This window comes from Herpailurus yagouaroundi, unplaced genomic scaffold (assembly GCF_014898765.1).
Source record: "Herpailurus yagouaroundi ecotype Mexico unplaced genomic scaffold, PumYag 163, whole genome shotgun sequence".
NCBI lineage: Eukaryota > Metazoa > Chordata > Mammalia > Carnivora > Felidae > Herpailurus > Herpailurus yagouaroundi.
This window is the reverse complement of record NW_024412404.1, coordinates 14528927-14549168: the sequence shown is the minus strand read 5'-3', so window position 1 is coordinate 14549168 and position 20242 is coordinate 14528927. Positions and strand designations below refer to the sequence as shown.

Here is a 20242-nt window from a genome sequence, read left to right as displayed (position 1 = left end):
TTGCCATACATTAAATCTGAATGAAAATAACTTGTGAATGTTATTGATTACTATATAGATGTGTGTGCTTCATGCCAAAATTTGGGTTAAAGGAAATGTTTCAACAGAATAGTTGGTCAAATGAATATTACCAATTCAAGTTTCCTAGTGTTGGAAACTTGGTGATTTGAGATTATTTTGTAGCTCTTTATTCTAGCTAATTCTCATTTTTAGCCATCTCAGTTATTGACCATTCACATTACATTTGCATATATTTATATTCTGCTTTTTTCCTATCATAAGTATAGGAGAGTAGGAAAAATAGTCTGAAAATAAGGAGGAAAAATGTATTAGAAGAATATCCTAGAAAAGCAGGAATAATTGGCTAAAGATGAATTAGAAATAAAAAGAAAAACTTTTTTTTTGTTTATTTATTTTGAGAGAAGTACACATGCATGAGTGGGGGAGGGGCAGAGAGCAAGGGAGCAGACTTTGCTTGCGCTCAATCTCCCAAACAGAATGGTGAGATCATGACCTGAGATGAGATCAGGTCAGATGCTTAATTGAGCCATCCGGGCTCCCCAAAAGAAAAAAATTTAAAAGCCTGAAAATAGATGGGAATGCTGTAAAATGACTTAGGAATTAAAGTAGTTGAGAAAAAAAAATATATATATATATATTTTTTTTATTAGAGGGTGTGTGCAAGTGGAGAGGGGCAGAGAGACAGAGAATCTTAAACAGGCTCCATGCTCAGGGCAGAACCTGATGTGGGGCTTTATTCCATAACCCTGGGATCTTGACCTGCAACGAAATCAAGAGTCAGGTATTCAACGGACTGAGCCACCCAGGAGCCCCAAGAATATTAATTTTTGATGACAAAAATTTTTTTTAACTCTTTGACCAGTAGGGTCAATAATTAACCCCCTGTTAGGCCAAATTCTATTTGGTTGGCTTTCTTTTGCCTGGTCAGATCACCTGCTACAACTCCTCTCTCCTTCTACAAAGAGCACATGCCTTTTTCCTCTTATGCCTTTCTACATGCCTTTCCTTATTTACTGATATATTAAAATATATTCTTTTGAAACTTCATTTTCTAATTTCAGCATTGTGTTAGAACAACACTGATCTAAAGTTTTCATCTGCTTTTATCTGTGATGGCATTTCTTTATCTTTCAACCTGTACATTCCTTAGAATGTATCCCAGCTAGTCTTGACATGTAAAAGTATGCCTTGAGTTGAAAAAGTGGAAGAGCATAGGTCTATAGATGACTTACCCATGAGCAGTTTTTTAGATAAATAAAGGCGCTTTGGCTCTTGGGGGTAATACTTCAGTGTGAATTGCAGTGGAGCATTCACAGTGTGCATGAAAATACGTAGTAACACTGGTGACTGGTTGAATTGTGGGGTTGGGGCTGGTCTCCCAGTTGGGTTTTTAGGAAGTTCTGCAGTTTGAATAGAATTCAGCCAGGAGTGGAACTTTGTTTTTGATTATTAGAAAGTATATATAATCTAGAATGCAACATCTTTTTTTTTTTTAATTTTTTTTCAACGTTTTATTTTATTTTTGGGACAGAGAGAGACAGCGCATGAACGGGGGAGGGGCAGAGAGAGAGGGAGACGCAGAATCGGAAACAGGCTCCAGGCTCCGAGCCATCAGCCCAGAGCCCGACGCGGGGCTCGAACTCACGGACCGCGAGATTGTGACCTGGCTGAAGTCGGACACTTAACCGACTGCGCCACCCAGGCGCCCCTAGAATGCAACATCTTAAAGAGTATCTGTTTTCCTGAATAGAGTGCTAAAAAATTTTTCTTGTCCTGATGAGAAAAATGTGATCCCATCTTGATCTCAGAAATTTGTGTTTATTTATTTATTTTTAAAAAAAAATTTTTTTTAACGTTTATTTATTATTTTTTTGGGACAGAGAGAGACAGAGCATGAACGGGGGAGGGGCAGAGAGAGAGGGAGACACAGAATCAGAAACAGGCTTCAGGCTCTGAGCCATCAGCCCAGAGCCCGACGCGGGGCTCGAACTCACGGAGCGCGAGATCGTGGCCTGGCTGAAGTTGGACGCTTAACCGACTGCGCCACCCAGGCGCCCCAGAAATTTGTGTTTATTTAAGCTCTTCCTTTTTGTAATGTCTCAGAGCACCTTGTGATTTATTTAGCAATCAGTTATTAAAATCTGCAGTTCTTAAACAATTAGTTTACTGATTAGGGGCAAGTTTGGTCTGTTTAGTCTATGGCTAGAGAAAAACATACTTTAACAGAGATTTTTATTTTATTAGACTCTGGACATACTATATTTGAGGGAACAAAATGTGTTTTAATGCTTTGTTCTAAATGTGGTAAAAAGTAATGGGAATATATGTGTTCTAATGAAGAGCAAGTAAAGAAGTTCCAATTTTGTTTTACTAAGTATCAAAGAAAGCAAGAGGGATTGGTGATTTCAAAGTCTTTTAGAATTGGTTGACATCCCTCTGCCTAGTTCTTATCTCACTTCCAGAGCATTGAGTTAGTCCTGTTTTTTGTTTTTTGTTTTTTTTCCCCAGTAAATTAGAACATGGTTACTAATTATTCTTTCTCAGGTAATTGATATAATTCTAACCCAGGCTCCAGTTTTTAGTTTTTTTAGTTTAAGTTGAAATGTAAAGAAGCAATTGGTCCTATACATTTCCAGGCTTCTGTATAATAATTGATAATTACAGTGATGACTCTGAAACATCAAGAAAATACTATATGGTGTATGCCCAAATATAAAGTGAGTTTTTTCTAAAACAATATTTCAGAAAAGAGGGAGCTGCCTTACATTTGAGACTATATACAGACTTTTACTATAAATTCTCTTGCTTTGTTTTAAGAAACAAAGTACTATTTGGTAAAGAGCGTAAAACTACTTCAAGCTGATTTTGAATGTTTAATGAGGCCACTTGTTGGAGTCAGTGAAAAGGAGTCAAATAAATTTAACAGATATGTAGTAATTTTTCCTAGGTATAGAACCTCAAAATTGTGCTAGATACTGTTGAAAATAGACCTTTTAGTTTCTCATTCTGTTTCCCAATAGCAGTTTTAGAGTACTGTTGGTAATATATATGGGAACTGTGGCTTAGGATTAATTTGCAGTGATAACATTTTATGTGTATTCAATAAGTGATATATCAAAAACTTGAATGAAAGTGAAGATTAGCCTTTGAAAAAAGTGTTAGATGACCTAAAAATGCCTCCAGTGATAAGGAATGCATTACATACATTTGATGTCAAAGATGCGCATAAAGATTTTGAATGAAGATGTTTTGTAAAACAGGAGGTAGGAGAATAAGCAGTATTTCAAAATTACCATTTATTAATGCTGTTTTAAATCTATGTGCGCAGCGTGCCTGGTTGGCTGAGTCGGTTAAACGCCCAACTCTTGATTTGGGCTCAGGTCATGATCTAATGGTTCGTGAGATTGAGCCCTGCATCATCGGTGCTGTCAGCACAGAACCTGCTTGAATTTCTTTCTCTCCTTCTTCCTCTGCCCCTCTCCCCCCTCTCAAAAATAAATAAACACTAGGGGAAAAAATCTATATTTGCATCTAAATGAATTTAAATTTTATAAATATTTGTTTTATCTATATCTCTAAAAGTTTCTTTAAGAAAAAATTTTTTAATGTCTTTATTTTTGAGAGACAGACAGAAAGAGAGAGAGCGCGCGCGCGCAAGAGGGGGAGGGGCAGAGAAAGAGGGAACCACAGAATCTGAAGCAGGCTCCAGGCTCTGAGCTGTCACCACAGAACCTGACGTGGGGCTCTAACTCATGAACATGACCTGAGCTGAAGTTGGATGCCCAACCAACTAAAGCCACCCAGGCGCCCCTAAGGTTTCTTGGGTTTTTTTTGTTTATTTGTTTTTTAAGAGGAACTAGCTGTTTTTTTAAATGTTTGAGAGAGAGAGAAAGAGAGCAAGTGGAGGAAGGGCAGAGGGAGGGAGAGAGAGAATCCCAAGTACGTTCCTCACTGTCAGTGCAGAGCCTGTCGTGGGGTTCGATCTTATGACTGTGAGATCAAGACCTGAGCTGAAATCAAGAGTTGGATGTTTAACTGACTGAGCTACCTAGGTGACCCTAGCTCTTTTTTTTTTTTTTTTAATGTTTATTTATTTTTGAGAGAGAGAGAGAGGCAGAGAGAGTGGGGAAGAGAGAGAATCCCAGACAGGCTCCATGCAGCCAGCACAGAGCCTGACGTGGGTGAACCGTGAGATCATGACCTGAGCCAGAATTAAGAGTTGAATGCTCAACCAACTGAGCACCCAGGTGTCCCTGGAGAGTTTCTTTTCAAGTTGGGCAGAAAACATTGTTTTTAACTTCCTTATTATAAACATGGTATGTCACTTTATATTTGGGATTTCTTTCTATTCAGGTTTAAGTTACATTTATTGTGCTTCCTTAAGGTGAAGAGTGTATGTTTTGAGAATTCTGCCAAAAAATGTTATCGCTTAAAGAAAACTTTAGTTATCCTGAAAGAACTTTTAATTTTGAGGCAGTTCATTTCTCTAATAAGTCTCAACAAAGAACATGCTATTATATATAAATAAAAAGTATAATTTGATTACTCTTTTTTAAAAAACCTTTTAAAAAATTAACACCTCTATCCAGTAAATAAATAAACACTCTAGCTTTTCAAGTTTTACTTTTGTTTATCTAGATCCATTAATTAGTATTTATGTTAATATATTAATGGTGATTTATTTTTTATTAATTAAAAAAAATTGCAGCTGTACCTTTTCCCCCAACACATCGCTTGACATCTGAAGAAGTATTTGATATGGATGGGATACCCAGGGTTGATGTTCTGAAGAATCACTTAGTAAAAGAAGGTCGGGTAGATGAAGAAATTGCACTTAGAATTATCAATGAGGGTGCTGCCATCCTTCGGAGAGAGAAAACCATGATAGAAGTAGAGGCTCCAATTACAGGTATACTTATTTATGTTTTGGATATTGTTTTTTTGATTATACCATTATTTGGTTGCTTGGATATAGGGCTGCTTATTCTTCAGCGTATGGTATACTAAATTAATATTACATGGACATTATCTTGAATTTCCAAATTATTTTTTGTAATTTTTTTAAATTTTTGCCTGTTTTTAGTGAATAAGCATGATCCTAAGTAACCTGAGTGCAGAAGTTGGTCTAATATGTTTTTGTGAAGGTTTCATCAGTTGTGTTGGCCATAATCCAATTTGATTCAACAAATTCTTATTTACTTTGCTTTCAATTATTAGGGGAAAATACCTCAGTGTCAACATAGCAGTCAATAGAAAGTGTTGCGTTAGAATGGAGATTTTAACTGCCACCATTATAATTTTGTAATCTTAAAACATAAGCTTGGCTTCCTGAAGAGGAACTTTATAAATTTAGGTGAAAATTTTGTCACTAACTACAAATTTCATTATTTTTGTTAAATCTTGTTCTAGATCTTGAGCACATGAACACTTGGGTACATCATCCCTATTAGGACTCTTCATAGACTCTGACTTCCTTCTGAGACATTTCTTGATAGAATTTACATTATCTCTTATGTGAAAGAAATTAGAATTTAAGTAAAATTTGTTATTTCAGAGTTTTTTTTCATATCTAATAATCTTCTTGTTTCAGTGTGTGGTGACATCCATGGCCAATTTTTTGATCTGATGAAACTTTTTGAAGTAGGAGGATCACCTGCTAATACACGATACCTTTTTCTTGGTGATTATGTGGACAGAGGTTATTTTAGTATAGAGGTAATAATCATAATACTGTCATTTGATTTGCTTTTAAGTGTTACCATAGATGATTTCCATTAATTCCTAGTAAAATAAGTTCCTTAAAGTACCTATATTGGGTTCTTTTTAATACCTCTGCATATTCTGAAGTTTTTAGGTAAAACTACTATTTATTCTCTTCCGCCTTTCAAACTATTCTGTTTTCTTTGTATTACTATGTTTATGAAATTATAATTGCCATTTTTCCCAGTGGAAATTATGTGCAAACTGAGGGTTCTTTATTGTTCTGTTATCTAGTGGCCCTAAGGAGCTAGTGCTATTTATCTCTTTTGCCCCTAAAGGCATTAATTACCCCATGTGAAAAAAGATTAATTGAATTTTCTCTGATTAAATAAAACATACTATAATGCTTTTATTGCTTAAACCGTAGTGCTTCTATCCCACCTTCTATAGCTATTAAGACCCAAGTCTTTTGTGTATTCTGAAAGTATTCATTTCTTTTAAAAAACTTAAGAGGCATTAAAATGACCTATTGATCATTACTTAACAGTACATGGTTCTTTTTGCTCCTTTTATTTCTCTAATTATATAAATAAAATAAGGTAAATATAGAACAATCTGCCGTTGCTAATATATGCATCTCTTCTTTTTTAATTGAAAATGTGGCCATATTATAATGTTGTTCTGTAACTTGCTTTTTTCATATATCTCTATACTGTGATGTCTTTCCAGGTCAGTATATATAAATTTATAATATTTTTAATAGCTGCATTATATTCCGTTGAATAAACAAACCACAATTAATTTCATCGATTTCTTATTGTTAGACACTTAACGGTGTTCTCAGTTTTTTGTCATTACAAATGATACCTCAGTGAACCAGGTTTTGTATATGTGTATATATATATCTTTGCACACTTGCTAAATTATTTCTGTGGGGCAGATTCTTGGAGGTAAAATTGTTGGATAAAAGCTCTACTAATAGATACTTATGTTGAGCATTTACTATGTTCCAAGCATATTGTAAGCACATAACACACACTGATTAATTGAATCCTCACAACAACAATATGAAATAAGTAGTGTTACTTTATCCATTTTATGGATGAGGAACCTGAGGCCGTGCCCAAGGACACATTGTTAGTAAGCAGTACAGCCAGTCTTATTCCAAGCCTGTACTCTTAACCACCTCTCCCAGTAGACAATTAAAGCTTTACCTGGTGCATTTCCATGCTGGTTCCTGTTGTTTATATCCCCTTCTCCAGTATTTTTAACCTCCTTTCTGAGGTATGCTAGGATTCATAGTGAGGAAGGAGTTCAGGGCCCTGGCCACCCAAATTCCCTAAGGAATTTTGTTACTCCCCCCTGAGTTGTTCTTCCTTTATTCATAGTTTCTTCATCAGTCGCCTTAAACTTCCCCCACAGTTGCAAGGAAATCAGAAAATGGCCCTTCTTAACAAAAAGATTGGGGGCTTTGGAAAAACAAAATGAACAATTTTAGGAAGCTTATTGGGAACTAAGCATATGTCCTTGTATTAGAATGTTTTGTAGCTGACTCTTTTAATATATTTTACTGTTACAAAAGGAAAATAATAAAGAAAGCAAAAAAGACAGAGTTTAATAAGTATTTCCCTGGCTTAATTTCTTTTTTCCTTGTGAATAGTTAAAGATTTTAATATACCTTAACTTGTTAAAAATAAAGTTTGTTTTTCTTCTTGTGTATAATTATATTCCCATATGAAATGTCTGTCCTTTTTTTTTTTTTTTTTTAACCAAATAAATAAAATGTGAGTCTCTTGTGTTAAATATATTTAGAGGGGTGCCTGGCTGGTTCAGTCAGTAGAGCATGCGACTCTTGATCACAGGGTTGTGAATTCGAGCCCCACGTTGGGTATAGATATTGCTTAAAAATAAAACCTAAATAAATAAATAAATCTACTTAGAGAAAAGCATCTGCTTTACTGCTTATTTTAATATTCTTCTTTTTTAAATTATACTTTCTTTGAATCAGTTTAGATAATAAGCCCCTACCTTATGTAAGGCAACAAGTATAACCAACAAAATAAACATAAAAAATGGGTATTGCCTTCGTAACACAGCATGGCTTAATGATTAAGATCAGAAGATCAGATTCCTATCTCTTAAAAGTTTTTGTAATTTCAGACAAGTTACTTGAGCTCTTTGCTTCAGTCTCCTCATTTATAAAATAGAGATAATATTATTTACTTCATAGAGTTGTTTGAGGAACAAATGAGGGGTATTAAATATATAGTGCTTGATACATTGTAAGTACTCAGTAAATGGTAGATGCTGTTATTTTTGACACAGTTATTATTTTATTTATTGATATACCTAAGAAGGAAACCAATCTGCTGATTGTTTTTACAACAAATAGTCTATAAATCTAAAGTAATTAAATAGATTGACTCATTCATTCAACAGATATTTATTATTCTTTTGCTGTTTGGTAGGTACTTTTCTAGGAGTGGAGGATGAGTGTGAATAAGATGAAAAAGTCCCTGATTTCATAGAGCTTATATTTTAGTAAAGGACAAAGAGAAAAAGATAGTAAAGAATAACAGAGATTGTAAGGACAATAGGGTTAGAGGAAAAGGAACAAAGATCAAACAACTTAAAAAGAGAAGTTAAATTCACTTAAAACATTTTCTTTTGCAGTGTGTCTTATATTTATGGGTCCTGAAGATTCTTTACCCAAGCACATTATTTCTTCTGAGAGGCAATCATGAATGCAGACACCTTACTGAATATTTTACCTTTAAGCAGGAATGTGAGTATTGCCATGAGAAATACTTTCACTTCCTCAGTAATCTTTTGGAGTGAGGTAGTAAGAGTTTGGAAGATTTACAGTGCAACATTAAGAACAGATTTTGTGTCCAAACACATAAAGCTTTAAGGATGATTGTCAGGAGCTCTCTAGTGGTTAATGGTGTTTCATTCAGACATTTTCATTTCAGTATTTCCTATTAAGTTTGCCTTTATAGATATATGAAACAGTTTTGAGTTTTGTACATAGTTTTAATGTTTAAGTGATTTTTTTTTTAACAGGAAGACTAAAACTAAAAGGAAAAAAAATTGTTTTTGCATTAGAGACTTTTGTCCCCCAATATTGAAGCTCTCTCATGAAGCTTCTTAAATTATTCATGCTGTCATCATTGCAGATTGTTTCAAACACACTGTTAATGAATTGAAATTCTTAACCTACAATGTTTACCCCATTTCTCTCTTAAATTATTGTGGCAATGGCAGTCTATAATAGCCAGAAGCAACAATATGATATAGGGCAGTATTTGATCTTTTTTTCACATCTCTTAACTGTGTGCTTATTAAGTTAATATTCATGACTATACTAAGTCTTAGAGTTAAGTTCTAAGAGTAGAAATAATTTCAGAATTATGGAGACTCATGATCCAGTAAAGATCATATTACTAGAGACTTTCAGTAAAAGAAGAAAAATATAGTGGTAAGTAATGGCAGAGGGGGCAAAGTCAGATAACTTCAAAGATCAGGTAGGTAACCTAAATGAATAGGTTATGAATAATAACGTAATAAAAATAATAAAATAATGCAAATAAATAATGAAATAATAATAAATAGATGAATAAAGATGAGACCTGGAAAGTGCATTGACCAAAAGCAATCAGTTTAAAAATTTTATTGAACTACAGTGCTGGAAAACAGATCTGTTAGCAAACTACCAGTTTAGATGGTTGCTAGATATAGATTTTCTCATATTTGAATGTTACAGTGTTAAAAATGGAAAAAAGAATTAAGTTCTTTTTTTCCTTTAGATAATCAACAAACCACCCACCAAAACTCCAGCAAAAATGTAAAATATCCACGAATTTAAATATATAAAGGAGCAAAGGGATCTCTGTAAAACTAAAGTAACAGTTGGATTTGGTGGAGTTTTTTTCTCTTGTGTTATTTTGGCTTCATGCTTCACTGCCCATTTTAACCATTGTAGACTAGAGGAGCCCCTCTGTTTCTCCAATATATGAATAAGTTATCTTTTCTTTCTTTTTTTTTTTTTGAATTGGATGGACCTTGAGTTTTGTTGTGATGATGTAGTCATCTTCCCTGTAACAACAAAGTAGTCACTGACTCTTACAATAAAATAAAGTATTAAAACTATTTTAGCTTTAAGTATAATTCTAATTTAGCTTTACCTGGCCTATAAAATAGGTAAAAGGTTGGGCTGTTTTTAGAAATTTGACTTATTTATTTTAAGTAATATTTTATGGTGATCTACTGCATACCCAAAGTAAATTTAGAGACTGCAAATATTTTGTCTTCATAAGACCAATACCACTGCTTATTTTATTGACTCTCATACAGCAAGATGCTTTCCTTTTTAGAAAAAAATTGTATACAGTAAAATTCACTCTTTGTAGTGTTTAGTTCTGAGTTTTGACAAGTGCATAGAACTGCCTACCACCATAGTCATGATAAAGAAAAATTTCATCATCCCATAAATTCCTTTTTGCTGTCTTTTTATAGTTACCTCTTTACTCACTGGTGACCACTTAGCTGTTATCTGTGTCTATAATTTTCTTGCCTTGGTTTCAATAGTCAATTATAGATAGGTAGGTAGGTCGGTCGATTGATTGATAGATTAATCTTCAAAATGATCAACTAGTATTGTAATTTTCAATTATTTTTTCTTCTAGGTAAAATTAAATATTCAGAAAGAGTCTATGAAGCTTGTATGGAAGCTTTTGATAGCCTGCCTCTTGCTGCACTTTTAAATCAACAATTTCTTTGTGTTCATGGTGGACTTTCACCAGAAATACACACACTGGATGATATTAGGAGAGTGAGTACATATTGTAGTTCCAAGGTTGGTTCCTATTGATAGTACTTTGTTGGGTAGAGAGTAGAAATTTTAAACTTCTCTTCACTGCCAAGATTAGGTAATGGTAAAAATTACCGTACTGATATTTTAAGGAAATATTCTCTAACCATTTCAGAACGATGTAGTATGGACAGTATTCAAAGTTGGTACCACTTTACTGTGTCCATTCTATTCTCACTTTTGACAAGTTATTCTTTTCTTTGTTTCTTTCTTTTCTTTCTTTCACAGTTAGATAGATTCAAAGAGCCACCTGCATTTGGACCAATGTGTGACTTGCTATGGTCCGATCCTTCTGAAGATTTTGGAAATGAAAAATCACAGGAACATTTTAGTCACAATACAGTTCGAGGATGTTCTTATTTTTATAAGTAAGGAAAAATATCCAAGATTAAACACATTTTAGTTGTTAAAATAGCATATATTTCATATAGAAAACCATTATTTTACTTAATTTACTTTTTTCCCCCACAGCTATCCAGCAGTGTGTGAATTTTTGCAAAACAATAATTTGTTATCGATTATTAGAGCTCATGAAGCTCAAGATGCAGGGTAAGAATTCTGTTTCCCTGACCCAAATTAACACCTTATGTACAAATCAAACTTAGTAACTCATAATTGATGCTTTACGATGCATATTAAGCTATTTGTTTTACAGCTATAGAATGTACAGAAAAAGTCAAACTACAGGGTTCCCTTCATTAATAACAATTTTTTCGGCACCTAATTACTTAGATGTCTACAATAATAAAGGTAAGATGTTGTTGATAAAAAAATTGTTAAGCAACTTAGCTTTTTTATTGACTTATTTTTTGAAAATAATGGAAAAGAGGCATTGTTTGAAACTGTAACTATCCAAATCTCATCATAAAAAAGTATAAGATATAAGGGAGGGGAGAGAATAAGAAATAAAAATCCAAAATGTGAAACTTACCATCTGTAATCATTCCACAACTTGTCAGTCATAAAAGCTATCTTATAAAAGAATGCTCTGAATTAAGTCAAAAAACCAAACATGATTTTCTCAAACTCCCCTTTCTTAAATCTTTCCCCTTATAATCAAGAGAATGTTTTCTTGTTTGCATAAAGCTCCTTCTGCTGCTTTGACCATTTCATGTATTTGCACTATATAGTTAATTTAGTTTATCATGTTTCTTGTTTTATTTCACTGATCTAGGTTCTGTTTGTCTTTCTTACTCCCTGCTTTTACCTCTATCTACAGTCTTATCATTGCCCCATGAAGATTTGTAGTTGAACCTTCTTTGATTAATTCATTCTGACCTCCATTTCAGAGACATATTCTTCCTTTCTTTTAAGTATTTTTTCCTTTTTTTCATCTTTTTTCTTTATCTCCTGTTCCACTAGTTTTCATTCCTTCTCCTTCTGTCCATATTTGATCTGTCTATAATAATTGGGTTTCATTTAACTTTGAACATAGCTTATTGACAGATAATACTTAGGATCTTAATCTAGTTAAGAGTGTGCCAAAGACGTTAAAGATGAGCTTGGGTATGTTTACGTAGTTCACATTTTCAGGAGAGGAAGTTAAGAAGCCAGCTTCTATTCTCTCTTGATATGTCTGGAATTCAGTTGACTATGCCATAGTTTCCAGGGTCACTGGAACAGATGTGCCAGGAGGAAAGAACAGAAGGTTAAAGACTTTTTTGAAAGTATTAGAGACGTAATGAGGTCATTGCTAAATATGGGTCATAGAGGACTAGAATAAGAGGATTTTTTGTTGTTGTTGTTATTGGAGATGATGGTTAAAAGATTAAAACATTTGCCTGAGATCAAATGGTAGCATGCTATAAGTTTGATACAGAATATGCTACAAAAACTTAATACTATATTAATTACCAAAACAACCATGCCATGGACTGAGTTGCTAATCTTCAGAAGTTGGTATCTGTGTAGTCTCTAAGGAGTATGTCAGTGCTAAAATAGCCTTTTAAATTGTAGTTTAGTTTACAAACTTCAGAATTTCTGAAGAAGTTATCTAATGATGTGTGGCTTCACTTTTGAAGAAAATGTCATCTAAGTTTTGACTCAGTTCTCAAGAACAGAATAGAGTGCTACGTTTAACTTTGTACCGGCGCTCTGCTACCTCAACTGTGACTTCCCCTTATCAGCATTATAAGACCTAGTGTTCAGTGCTCAGTTGATTACTGTCTTATTGGTTGTTCTCTGTCAGTTTGACCTAGGGGGTAAAGGGATACTTTTCTGAGTATTCAGAAAAGAAACTCAAACCATCGAATCTGTCTTGTCAAAATCAGATGTCTCTTAGTAGTGATTAGTCTGTACATAGTGTTAATGATTTGAGTGCTTACATGGTATGGGTATGTTTGTAATGTTTCATTCCATCTATAAGGCAATTTTCTAGATTCTTTCTCTCTCTTTCTCTCTCACTCTCTTGTTTTGTTTTAAAGCTGAAAACTTGGTATCGGCCCCTAATTTCTGAGGCTAAATTTTAAATACTTTTATTTCCTAAGGGAAACAAACACATTACTTGTGACTTTGTATTAGCCAGAATCTCACATCTTGGAATTTAACATTTGCATTTTCATGCTTTTCATTAAAATGGAAAAAAAGTAATCACATAATTATTATATCTACAAAGCATTTTATACTTTTATATACTTTCATGTGAAATACATTTTCTGATCGTAAAATCAACTTCTGAGATAGGCAGGGTGGACATAATAGTCCTATTTTATGAATGAGAAATAGGTTAGTTAAATAATTTACCAAGCATTACGAAGATAGTATGTGCTATAGCTTAGATTAGAATCTAGCCCATATAACCCAGTGTTCCATAAAATAATATAACCAGTGTCTGAAATCTATGTAGTTAATTTAAGATATTATTTCTTTTAACATATTGAAACATTAGATACCTTAAATTGAGATGAGTATGTTACTTTTGGGTTATTTGGTTATAATATTTTTAATGGAATTTTTTCTAAATGAAGTAAAATATTTCTTTGTGGTAGTTTCACTTGATTTCCCATATAAATGAAATAAATACATTTATATAATCATAAAAACTGCTTTTTTTCTGGCTTTTGTTTTGTTTTGTTTTTTGCTTTATTACCATTTAGCTATCTTTTTCAGGTTGCCTGCAACTAAAAAGATCCTCTTAAAATTCCTTCAACTTATACGAACTTTTAAACCTAGAAAATTGCTCATTGCCGTTCTGTGTTTCCTCTAAAAATTGAGTTTTCACAATTTTGGATTTAAAGTGCATGTTCTTCATTAAATTATAAAGTGAAACAAACATTCTAGAAATCTGGGAATTTCATTAAAAATAACTGTAGATCTGACTATGCTTTATATAAAAGTGTGTTAAAAACAAAAGTGTGTTATTACTAAAAAATTAGTTCCTATCTCCCTCTACTAGTCCTTATTCAACTCACCCCTTGATTCCCTACCCCCTTAAAACAATATTTTTTTGCTTTTATGTGTTTTAGACTTTTGGAGCTAAAGACAAATTGTTACATTCACATTCAAACTTCTCTTTCAGCTGCTGTATTAAAGTATGAAAATAATGTGATGAATATTCGACAGTTTAACTGTTCTCCACATCCTTACTGGTTGCCCAATTTTATGGATGTCTTCACATGGTCTTTACCATTTGTTGGAGAAAAAGGTATGATTCTTTTTTTTTTTTTAATGTTTTATTACTGTTAACATTTACTCCAGTTTACTATTGCAGACACATACTTACTAAAGGAAACTGAAGTCTAGTTTCACTGTGGGTTCAGCTCTACTTGTGTCAGTGGGTGTGGATATGAGAGCCTCAAAGATATTTTGGTTAGCTGTTTATAGCCCCCATGTGAGGGTGTCTGGGGGACTAGGAGAAGACTTATAAATAGCCTGATGTTGTCTTCAGCTGTTGGGTTTTACTTTCTGCTTTTCTTTAGCTTAAATCTTTTATAAGGAATGGAGGGATAGCTTTGCTTTGGAATGGACACTTTTGCATATTTTAACAGCACTTTTGGGGGATGTCAGAGTATTTTATGGGAGAATTTAAGAGCCCTAGTTTTGGGCAATGTTAGTTATATTTTAGCAGTTCTGTATACCCTGAGAAGAATGATAAAGAGAAATTCAGGTTCAAACCTAATATTTGTTTTCCTGTATAAAAATATGTATACAAATTTAGTCGTGATGCTTTCTGATAATTTCCATTAATAATATATTAGTTTATGCTTATTAGGCTTTTTAAGAGAACATAATGCTATTTAAGATTTTTTTTTCTGTTTTTTTTTTTCCTAGTTGTATAGAATTCTTAGGATTTCCTTACTTTATCACATTCTTTTCTACTTAGTGTTAATTTTTCCACAAGGCAATGCCTCAGTTACCATAAGTGGAAAATAAGAGTATGAGAGTACAGATATGATTGTAAAACATTTTGTTCTATATCCCTCTCTATTTTTTCTCACCTCTTCCATGTTACAAAATGTTCCTTTCTGTTTGACATATGATATTTCTGCCAACGCAATTTTGGGTTCTAAAATACAGAGTTAATACTTAAACTGTGTACGTTAAACAGACTTCTTGAAGATTGCCTTCAGTCTTCATCAGTTACTCAGTAGGTCAACAAGTTAATATGGAGATAGAATTACCCACTTTAGCATTTGAGAAGGGGGCCAGTAAAAGGCTTAGGTGCAAGGGATGCATTACACTTATAACCTTCTATCTTTGGTGGATGAGAAATAGTTCAATCATAGCATCATCAGGCTAAAGGGAATTTAAGAATTCATATTGCTCATTCTCCTGCCCTTAGGCTAGACTTCAACTCAACTATTTTAATGTAATATGAGTGGGGTTGGGGGGCTGGAAAGAAAGGGAAGGATAAGGTAGGAGGAAAATAGACATTTCATGGATTCTGATTTGATTCTCTAATGCCTCTGCAATAAGGAAATACAGTACTTCATTATATCTAGTCTAAATATTTGTGTTTTGAGAAAAGAAATAGGGATAATAGCTTTTCTCAACTAATGCACCTATCAAAACCCAGGGCATCAGAGAATTTTAAAACTAATAGTTAACTTAATAATCATGTAGTCTAATTCCTTCTGAGAGATGAGAAAATTTAATCTAGTTTCTGGGGATCTGTCATAAGTAAAAATGGAGAATCAGGTTTCTATCAGTGTTACTACATTTGAAGTTTGCTACTAAGTAATCTTTTGTTCTTTTTTTGCCACTTTAAATCATCTTATAAAGATGAGGAAGTATTCAAACCTTTTGACCATTTTCCCCCCGTGAATCTTCTCCAAATTATTCATATCTTTCTAAAAATGTGAAGCTTAGATTTGAACATTATACACAAATAGAATCCTAGCTAATATTGAGCACAGTAAGATTTTTTTCAAACTCTTTGCATATTTTTCCATGTAATACATGTTAGCTATTTAGGTAGCCTATTTGATTCTAATGAAAATTTTCTTTTATTGTAAATAACAGCAAATGGTGGCTCATTTGTTCCACTTTGAAAAAGCCAATTTGACTCTGATGTAGTCTCTGAGAAGCAACGAACCTAAGCCAGAGGCTTCCTTGGAGGCTGATTGAATCCTAAAGTTAGATGAAATCTGTGTTTTTAACCTTTTGGGGCTTTTTATTTCTTAAAAAGAAAAATCCCATGTTGGAAAGTTTCCAACATATACAAAGGTATAATGAATAATATGATGAGTTGCTATGTACCAATTGCTCAGCTTCAATAATTTGATCCAGTTATCAAACCATGACCAATGTTGTATCATTTATATACCTATCCACTACTCCCCACCCAATACATTAGTTATTTTGGATCATATATCAGCCATTTTTTTATAGCTATAAATATTTTAGAATGAATCTGTAAAAGGACTCTTTCTTATTATTAAAGTAACTACACAAACACAGTGATTAATTTCTTAAACCCTTTTGAGAATCTGATGAAATTTATGGACTTTGCCTCAGAAAAATACATGTACATTTGTACATAAACATAACATTTTCAGGATGTTTCTATATCTGAAGTAAATTGGTAACTCCTTTCAGGTTTACTGCCCCCAATTTAAGAACCTCTGTTCTAGAGGGTCCAATAAAGTGCAATCTCCCATAGAAGGTCATACATGTAATATTTATTCATTTACTAGATTTTTTTGGAAAGTCTGTTTTCTTCCCGTTACTAAGGATACAAAAATACAAGTAAGACATAGGCCTTTGCAGATTAATAGAGAATTTAAGATACATGAATAATGATAACAAAATGTAAGTGTTCCTAGAGAAGTCTAGTTTTATAGGAATTAAGAGGAGGGGGTAGATTATATTTGTTAGAGGGGTTAAAGTAGCATTTGAACCAGGGCTTGTAGAATGGTGGAATTGGAATTGTAGATATGGGCAGGAGAATTCTAGGTAACAGAATTTACCTGAGTCAGAAAGCAAGAGAGCATAAGGCCACTGACAAATGTTGAGGGGTTCAGGCTGATTTGCAGTTAAGATGTATGAAGGTCAGTAGTAGTAGAAAAAGAATGAGAAGGTAAGTTAGGGCTAGATGATGAGGATTTTGATCACCACACAGAGAATTTGGAACTTTGATAAATGGTACTCAGCTGAAACAGAGTATTGACCATGAGAGTCATGTAGAAAAATTGGTGAAATGGCCTGGAAGACTAGAAGTTGGGAGACCTGTTTTATGAAGCTCCATCAAGAGTCAAGTGGAACTATAATAAAGCCCTGGTAGCATTAGGAATAGAGAGCAGGGGAGAACTGCAAGAATTATAGAGGTACGATGAGTTAAGACTTAACAAGATTGCATGTTGCAGGCGAGGGAATGGTTGAAGATGACTTAGATGTTTGATCTGGTAATGATATTACCATTAACACTCTGTGATGAAAATCTGTTATTTTAGCAACCCCTCACTCTAGTTATAGCTACTCTTGATCTTCATTGGGATTGCTAGGCCTTTGACTGTGTCATTTTCTTCTAAGTCAGATCACTCCTTGCCTTTCTTCCTTCTTACTGCACCTTCATACTCCTTTCTCTCTCTTTTTGCTATTCATTTATCTTGCAAATCTTAGCCCCAGTAAATCCAACCATCCATTTTCTCCATTCTTATAGCCAGGGTATAGAACACTGCTGGAGATATTTACACAGCCTTATGAAGTGGTACCATTCTTTGATTGCTAGGCATTGGTTGGGTTCTCGATAGTACCTAAATATTTTTTGTGTCACTAATCTGCTTCCTTTCCCTTTTCCGTTAGGAAATATTATCAATTTAATTTTTTTTTTCTCTTAAACACTTTTTTTTTGTAGCCACTTCCCTCACTCTCAGAGAAAACATATATCACTAGTGGGAGCTTTCTCTACTTATTGTTTCCCTTCTTATAAACCTTGAAGTCTTACCTTGTTGAAGTCTCACCTTGTTGAAGAGGTGACCCTTTCCATCTAGGGTTAGCCCTTCTAACCTGACTCTAGGATTCCATTATGCTTCTATTTTTTCAGGAAACTTGCTTCATCTGTTAGATCTGTTAGATCTTCTGTATTTTCAGACTCTCTGTATTAAGTTCTTTTATAAATTGCTGAAATCTATCTGATCTTTATTTTAAAGATTAAATAACATTTCCCCTATTTGGTATCTTTCTTTGGCAACTACCATGCCTTTCTTTCACAGTTAAGCTTCTGGATGAAAAGTACTATATACTTAAAAGCTACTATTTGTTAGTCATAAATGACATCTCGTAGCTTTCAAGATAAATCTTAATCTGTCACACAAGGCCTTTGGACCTCTTTATGTTTTCAGCCTCATTTCTTTCCTTCTCTATGTTCTAGCCATAACACAGCATTGCCAATTACCTGCATATGATGCTCATTAGGTTTCATGTTTTCATATTTTGGTTTATTTTTTCATAACAGTTTTAAATGAGATATAATTCACATCCCATATAATTAACCTATTTAAATCCTACAGTCCAGTGGTTTTTAGTATATTTGTGGAGTTGTACAGTAATCACCACATTTTTGAAACGTTTTAATCATCCTCTCAAAGAAACCCTGTATCCATTAGTAGTCACACCCCATTTCCTCCTGCCTCTCATTGCTGGCTCTCAGCAAGCATTAAGCTACTTTCTAACTCCATAGGTTTGCCTGTTCTGGACATTTCATATAAATAGAATCATACAATTTGTGATCTTTTGCGACTAGTATCTTTCTCTAATGTTTTCAGGTTTATCCATGTTGTGGCATGAATCAGTACTTCATTCCTTTTTGTGACCAAGTAATCTTCTATTATATGGATACACCACTTTTTAAAAAAATTTATTTTGGGGTCTCCTCGGTGGCTCAGGAAATTAATTGTGAGACTTTGGCTCAGGTCATGATCCTGTGGTTTGCAAGTTCAAGCCCCACCTCAGGCTTTCTGCTGTCAGCAAGGAGCCCGCTTCAGATCCTCTGTCCTCCTTTCTCTCTGCTTGTGCACTCTCTCCCTCTCCCTCTCTCTCTGTCTCTCTCTCTCAAAAATAAACATTAAAAAAATTTTATTTGGGGAGGGTGGGTAAAGAAGTTTATTTTAATTGCAGTGTAGTTAACATAATGTAGTGCTACATTAGTTTCAGTTGTACAATATAGTGATTCAACAATTCCATATAGTACTCGGTGCTCATCAGGATAAGTGAACTCTTAATTCCCTTCATCTGTTTTACCCATCTCCCAGCCATCTCCTATCTGATAATCATCAGTTTGTTGAAGAATCTGTTTTTTTTTTCTTTTTTTGTTCCTTTGTTCATTTGCTTAAACTCCATGTGTGGGTGAGATCATATAGTATTTGTTTTTCTATGATTGGCATATTTTGCTTACCATTATAGTTTATAGATTCATCCATGTTGTTGCAAATGGCAAGATGTCATTCTTTTTTATGCCTAAATAATATTCCGTTGTATGTGTATGCATGTGTATATATATCTCTACACATATATATGACTTTTTCTTTACCCATTCATCTGTTCATGGACACTTGGGCTGCTTCCATAATTTAGCTGTTGTAAATAATGTTGCTACGAACCTAGAGGTGCATGTATCCCTTTGAATTAGTTGTTTTTGTCTTTTTTGGTAAATATTCAGTAGTATGATTACTGGATCATAGGGTAGTTCTATTTTTAACTTTTTGAGAAACCTCCATACTCTGGATCATAGGGTAGTTCTATTTTTAACTTTTTGAGAAACCTCCATACTGTCTTCCATAGTTTCTGCACCAGTTGGCATTCCTACCAACAATGCAACATTGCAAGAGGGTTCTTTTTTCTCCACAGCCTCACAGACACATGTTGTTTCTTGTTTTTTTGTTTTTGTTTTTTTAAATTTTTTATTTACTTTAGAGAGAGAGAACACGCAAACTGGGGAGAGGGACAGAGGGAGAGACAGAGAGAATCTTAAGCAGGCTCCACACACAGTATGGAGCCCAATGCGGGGCTTGATCCCATAACCCTGAGATTATGACCTGAGCTGAAATCAAGAATAGAACTCTCAACTGACTGAGACACCCAGGTGCCTGTTTCTTGTATTTTTGGTTTTAGCTGTTCTGACAGTTGTGAGGTAATAACTCATTGTAGTTTTGATTTACATTTCCCTGAGGATGAGTGATGTTGAATACCAAATTTTGTTTATCCCTTCATTAG

At 33.9% G+C, this 20242-nt stretch overlaps 1 protein-coding gene across 7 annotated transcripts in view; it reads left to right on the top strand.

Annotated features, from left to right (window-relative positions):
• Positions 1-20242, top strand: part of PPP3CB (protein phosphatase 3 catalytic subunit beta) — a 60127-nt gene that overhangs the window by 11105 nt on the left and 28780 nt on the right. For all 7 annotated transcript variants that reach the window (XM_040485409.1, XM_040485410.1, XM_040485411.1 and 4 more), the window contains exons 2-9: positions 4730-4930; positions 5612-5736; positions 8395-8506; positions 10407-10552; positions 10820-10959; positions 11063-11140; positions 11247-11341; positions 14109-14234. In XM_040485409.1, coding sequence (XP_040341343.1) covers positions 4730-4930; positions 5612-5736; positions 8395-8506; positions 10407-10552; positions 10820-10959; positions 11063-11140; positions 11247-11341; positions 14109-14234 — 1023 coding nt within the window. The remainder of the gene's footprint in view (positions 1-4729; positions 4931-5611; positions 5737-8394; positions 8507-10406; positions 10553-10819; positions 10960-11062; positions 11141-11246; positions 11342-14108; positions 14235-20242) is intronic.